Source organism: Beta vulgaris, chromosome 1 (genome assembly GCF_026745355.1).
Source record: "Beta vulgaris subsp. vulgaris cultivar EL10 chromosome 1, EL10.2, whole genome shotgun sequence".
Taxonomy (NCBI): Eukaryota; Viridiplantae; Streptophyta; class Magnoliopsida; order Caryophyllales; family Amaranthaceae; genus Beta; species Beta vulgaris.
In genome coordinates this window covers 39,402,758-39,409,296 of record NC_079202.1, presented here as the reverse complement: position 1 = coordinate 39,409,296, position 6,539 = coordinate 39,402,758, and the positions used below count along the sequence as shown (strand labels likewise).

At 38.0% G+C, this 6,539-nt stretch overlaps 1 protein-coding gene across 1 annotated transcript; it reads right to left on the bottom strand.

Annotated features, from left to right (window-relative positions):
- Positions 1-3,650: 3,650 nt before the first annotated feature.
- LOC104895348 (dof zinc finger protein DOF3.5) lies at positions 3,651-5,560 on the bottom strand. Its single transcript, XM_010681825.4, has one exon. The coding sequence runs from the start codon at positions 5,379-5,381 to the stop codon at positions 4,557-4,559; it is 825 nt and encodes a 274-aa protein (XP_010680127.2). The 5' UTR covers positions 5,382-5,560; the 3' UTR covers positions 3,651-4,556.
- Positions 5,561-6,539: the final 979 nt, after the last annotated feature.

The following is a 6,539-nucleotide window of genomic DNA, read 5'->3' as shown; positions in this document are numbered from 1 at the left end:
AAATATATTATAATAGGGGACATTGTTGCAATCAGTCCTTCTTTTCTTTCCCCTACTTAGCTTCTCCCGCTTCCTTTCCTTAGGCAGAAGTTTCTCCATTTTCCATTTGCAGCTTTGGTCTAGGAGTCTTCCATTTTTCCCATAACACCATCCTTTCTTTCCCTTTTCCCAGAGGAGTGTCTGTCTGTCGAGTCATCTTGTCTGCGTCAGTCATTTTGTTGGTGCCACCCGTGGTCCAAATCTCTCCTGCAATAATATTATCTTAGGCCCTAAACGATCATTCACAGAAGAAGTTCTAGCAGCAAGTTTAGGGTCTTTCCTCTTTGTACATATATGGGTTCACAACTGGCTTCCTCCTCATCTCATCCCTATTCCCAAATTTTTTCGCCACAGTACGTGGAGTAAACTTCAACTTTTTAGCCACTTCAGAGGATTCCTTCTCCATCATCTACTTCCTAATAGCAGGGTTCTGAGTCAGAATCCACACTATATAACTCTTGGAGACTTTCTTACATTCTAGCCTTTTTTGGGTATACCAAATAGGACGCTTAGCCCAATATTTCCCTGACTTTCTAATCCCACCCCAAGTTAAACCATATATCTTAGGAGGAATAGTATCCTCTACAGGAATCAAATAGCGGTAACCATATTGTCTCACTGCCCTCACGGAAAATAGTATGTCATCGTGTACAGGGTACACACCCTCATGTATGGTGAATCTCCATGACCACCTACCATAGAGCTAATCCCCCATCATGACAATACCCGTCCGACGCTCGGCTCGTCATTATGATGATTCATCGCCTCCTCTTTCAATTTCAAGTCTTGGTTGCAACGGAAGGGCATACCTCAAGGAGAAAGGTTCCCAGAAAGAGAACTGAAGAAGAAGATTGATTGAATATTGAGGAATTGGACTTAGCATTCTTGCTATCTCTTGAATGCTTTGATCCATCTAAGCCCATTGGCGTGACGCACCGATTAAGAGGAACGCCCTCATTTTATTTCCTTACGGAAATTGAACGGGCGACGGATGGGGATAAAATCCCCCCTGTGACCCCCCTTTCCGGCCTAATGTTGCTATTTAACCCCGTTCTATTCCCGGACCTTAGGAGGGGAATAGAGTAAGGGGCCCTTTTTGTGGGATCACTTTCATCTTTTTATCCAAGGACAGAGCGTAAGATAGCGGACTGGTGCTATCGTATAATAGGATAACGCTTGCATTTAGGAGCTTCGAAATAGCGCTAGGGAAAAATGTAATTTGAGTGCCGCAGAAAAGCTATTCCTACAGAAGAGGGTCCAATCCTTAAAGGATTTATTAGTGAAAATCTTCTTCCTACCAATGAACGCCTTATTGTTATACCTTTCCATGTTCCCCGGAGGATCAATCAACCTCAAGTGTTCCATTAGCCAAATCTACATCAACACGTACAATATTAGTTTTATTATTACTTCATAACAAGTAATAATATCAACACAACATTATTATTGCTTCCTAACGAGTACTAATACAAATACATTACTATTTATTATTGATTCCTAATGATTAATAATACAAATACAATACTATTTTATTATTGCTTCTTACATATTAATAATATGCGAAATAGTGCTTCCCAGCAAGCACTATTAAAAGTCCAACATATCGCTTCACATAGAGTAATCAGCATACCATACGTGCGCCCGACGCACGACCCTGCGCCAGACGTAGTACTGTGCACTAGACGCAAGTCGGGGCGTTCGGCGGCACACTAGTGTTCGATCTTCTTTTATTGTTTCATTTTGTTTTTTTACGGGGATTTAATATCATAATTTCATTATTCATTCTCGGCATAATAATAAACAAAATATTCTTTAGTACGCAAAATTGATGTTGCACATGCGGTTTGTATGACCTGTAGGTGAAATATTTTGATGTTAGCTATATGAACATGACTCTGTATATTCCATGTTTTAATTTGATGATACCAAATACTTAGGTATTAATATGATTTTATTTTAGAAAATTATAAAACACCAAAAATATTGTCATGTTTATTTTATGGGTTTTTTGTCAGAAATGACCTAATAAAATACAAGTTTTGTGGGAAAAGACCTAATAAATTTTTTTTTGTCAAAAAGGACCTAATAAAATACTTTCGATTGTGAACAGGAACCACTTTATGAATTTTCGGCCAAATTTACCATTTACTGGCGTTGATCTTTTTTTTACCCGTAGTTGACTCTTTAATATTCTGTTTCTATTATGGTAAAATTAGGAGGAGAAGAGAAATTACCGTAAAATTAAGAACCTTAATTTACGATTTTGGGAAAAAAAAAAAAGCCTTAAACATTGAGAGAGAAAATTTTGAAGAGCAAAACATACATTGGATTTGATGAAGGTTGCAGGATAAGATCGATTAGGTTGATGCTTTCCTTCAATGGAGATTGCGCTGTTGGGAGGAAAGTGCGAGAATTCAATATGTGTGGGTCAGTTAAAATATTTTCAAAATATTAAAGAGTCAATTAGGGGTAAAAAAAAGGGTCAACGTCGATAAATGGTAAATTTGGCCGGAAATTCATAAAGTGGTTCCTGTTCACAATCAAAAGTATTTTATTAGGTGCTTTCTGACAAAAAAAAAATTATTAGGTCCTTCCCCACAAAACTTGTATTTTATTAGGTCCTTTCTGACAAAAAATCCTTATTTTATATATCTTGTAGAGAAAGATTTTACAATTTAAGTCAAGATATTGTTTTTATACACTTTAAATTATAAGGTATGTTATTTAATGATCTACTAACTTAAAAACTTTGTATCAAAGATTCTTAGTTATTAGATATGGTTGTTGTTATTGTTGCTTTACAATTGAAGCTAGCATGAAATTAATTATTACTCAAAAAAATTTGTTGGAGCAAGTGGCACATAAAAAGGGGAACCACCTTCTTGAAGATCTCTAATTTTCCTAACCTCCTGCTAAGCATGAGCAACTACTTGCTGGAAATTCTCCCCACTAACGAAAAATGGGAGTTGTTACTTACCGCTGCTATATTCGTGGAGTATGTGCACTAAATAAGGCCATAACCCCACAATATTACAAGAATGAATTAGGAGATCATGGAGTAATAAACATCAGGTCGAAGATGGTCAATAACAACAACTATATAAGAAGAAGATTATTCGAAGAAAAAGACAACTTTCAAGCACAAAAAAGTCAATCTTAATTTAGAATGTTTTTCTATAATTTTCTTCTTCTACTTTCCCGTGTAATATTCTAAGTGTTTGGGTGGGAGAAAAAATTCAGAGAATATTCTTGAGATAAAAAGTAAGAGAAAAAGAAAAGAAAAGAGAAGGCTTGCAGTGAACTAAAGTGGGTGTCATCAGGAGGGGAACTGAGTGACTGGGAAAAAGTACCTAGAGGAACAAAAAAGTTCTTGTTAGGTTGTAAGGAGAGATTCTTTTGGCCTATTTCAGTAAAGAAAGTTGAGTCAAAATCCCGTGGATATTTTCTCTTAAGTTTTAAAGTTAACTCTATTCTGCTTTATAAATTCAAAAAATTTCCTTCAACTACAATTCACCCCCCCTCTTGTAGTTGGTTTAATGTTCATACTAGAATAACAGACTCGTTCAATGACCATAACTGTAAAGATGTTAGCTAAACGACTTCGTCACAGTGATTTAATGACTTTGGCCCCGCCCGGCGTCTTATTCACATGTGTTCTTAACCATATACGAAAGCAATTGACTGTATGACTTTGTGTAGTGCAGGTACTTAAGAGATTCTTTTGGGGAAGACGTTGATGGCTCTTAACTTCTTTCAAATCACTCACGTATACCAAACAAATGTCTACGCGAGCTCCATGAGCCAATAGTTGTATACTGTACATTCTCCCCTTGTCAGGGATTTTCTGATCTAATAGTCTGGTATATTGGTCTGTTGGGAGTCATAACAGACACTGATGCATTAAACTTTTATCCAGCATCTTGACTACCACACACCAAGTCCCTACTTGACAATTCTGCATTAGTCTGACGTTTAGTCACATTGGTCATAACTATAGAGATCCACGTGCATCTTATAGAGATTAGGCTGCCCTTGGTCTTGACTAATAAGTGTTTCGACTTTCGAGATATGGGAATTAGTCACATTCTGGCATATTGTGTGAAAGAGAATTACCAGAGAAGGAAAAATGAGAAAAGGATATAAAAAAAAAAAAAAAAAAAAAAGGCTTCAGTCATAGCTTAGATATATTATTGAGTACTGTACTATTGATTAACATATGCGATCCTGTTATGCACATCAGAATTCTTGGAAGATAATATTCTCAGACGCTGTTATCTTCCGATTATGAGTATGTTAAATTTATTGCTTTTCAGAGTATAGGTATTTTATATACCAAATAATTCTTGCAGGATTACAAGAGTGGGAGGATCTACCGTAGCTTAGGAAAAAAATGTTAGACAAAGCATTCGCCGATTACTATATACCCCTGAAGCCATAAATTCCTGTGAATTGTAATTTAAGGCTTCAAGCAGCAGGAGCTGAATTATGATGTTAAAATTTTCCATCTTCATGGATTGTCAAGGCCCAGAAAATACTTCAAATCCTGTGCTATCGAAGTAACTCCAGTTATCACTGGAGAACAGATTTGTTGAGTTCTGTAATTCATCAGCTGGTGGAATCGGTGAATTGAATTCCTGTATCTGAGCTACCGGCTGCCATGTGAAGCCAGAAAAATTAGTGTCTTCTGACCAGAAAACATCTTCTATGAGATCATCGAAAGAGGTCAAATCAGGGCTAATGAAACCTTGATTCACCTCTTCTGTTTGAAGATGTGGGTGATGATCAGATGGTACAAGATCGAAAATATCATCAGCTAACTTCTCATACTCCAAATTATTTTCAAGCCCACAAGAGCTGGATATTGGAGAACCATAAGAAGCATCAGAAGATGTGTTTGTTATTGCCTCATTCATTTCTTCATTGACATTGTCTTGTCCAGGGTTCAAGAACTTGGCAAAAACTGCTGCCATGTCAATATCAGGACAGCCAGACTCGGAACCAGTTGAAGACGAGTTGGGTGACAGGTGATTGTCCGAGTGAGGGCCCGATGAAGTACTAGAAAATCCCCTGGAAGCCCTTGATCGACGGCTCTTACGACAGCCACCACCAACAGGAACATTCCTAAGGGACCCGCCCTTAGTCCAGTATCTCCGGCACCCCTTACAGAAGTACCTTGGTTGTGACAAACTGTAATTGTTATAATAACAGAATTTTGTGTTGGACGAAGCACAACGCGGGCAGTTAGGAGCAGGAACAACATGGGCATTACTCCATGTTCTCTCTGTTGTAATTGGCCGTGGTGGTAGGTTATGAAAAAGATGATCATTCGACGAGGTCATCATAGATAAAGAAAGTGATATCGAGCGAACGAGGAAGCGAAACGATAGGAGAGAGGAGGGTGATTGGTGAGGGAAGAGGAGGGAGAGATAGAGAAGATGGAGTGTATATATAAAGGATGGTGAGAGGAGGAGGAGAAAGAGTGAGAGTATAAATGCTGCTAAAGGAGTGCATATGTGATATGTGCATGTGTGTGGACTTAGAAATGTGGGGCTGGAAGTTAACGTGGGCGGTCGTTGTCTTCGGGCGAGCCGTCAGCGCTAAGGAACAGATACACGGGCGGAGTATTAACTATTAATGAATAATGATGTGATATCATGTGATCCAATCAATTTTCAGTTCATGGTTTTCATCAAAGAATTGTATCTACTGGTCTTACTTCATCGTAGGCGTATCCCTCGATATCTCTAAAGTCTAAATGTACTTTTAAATATGATTATGAGATGGGGCTACGTGGCACTAAATCAATGGAGGCCTTTAGTCAAAGGCCCTTGATTGTTAATTAAGACCATTTTACTCATAGGTCAAACAAGCAATGAAGCAATGTGGGGTTTTACCGAGTTGGAGTAGCAAGTTTTTGCTCACAAAAAGTTTTAAAAGGCTTTTAAGTTTTAATATTTGTGTCATGTGTATTGTACATTTTAAAGCACCTTGATACCAGTTTTAGAATGTACTTGTAAGACCATGTTTGGCAATAGTGATGGCCGCTAGGCGGGCTGGGCGGGTCGGATTGTGGGCCGTAGCGGACTGGGCTGAGATCTCACGGCCCAGGACCGGACAGTGAAATTCATGGGTTGGATGGGCTGGTCCCCGGGATGAAAAATTTTGGTCCACACCGGTATTACCGGTTTTCACGGATCGGGAAGCGATTCATGGGTCTGGTGGGCTGGACCGGGCTGGCGGGCCGACATGAAATTTTTTTTTTCAAAATTATTTAATCATTAAAATTATTCATTATTGTTACATAAAATCATTAAAATGAATTAAAATATATAAAAATATTAATATTAATGAATAATTTCATTATTTTAAAATTTGATTGAATTATAATATATGCAGTTTGATTAAAATGTATACAATTGGAATAAAATATACACAATTTGGGTCAATATTTACTTGGATTCGGCTGGTCTGGTTCATGGGCCGGGCTGGACCGGTGTTAG

Excerpts from the sequence above, each read along its gene's own strand:
- LOC104895348 (XM_010681825.4), bottom strand. The coding sequence starts at position 5,381 with ATGATGACCTCGTCGAATGATCATCTTTTTCATAACCTACCACCACGG.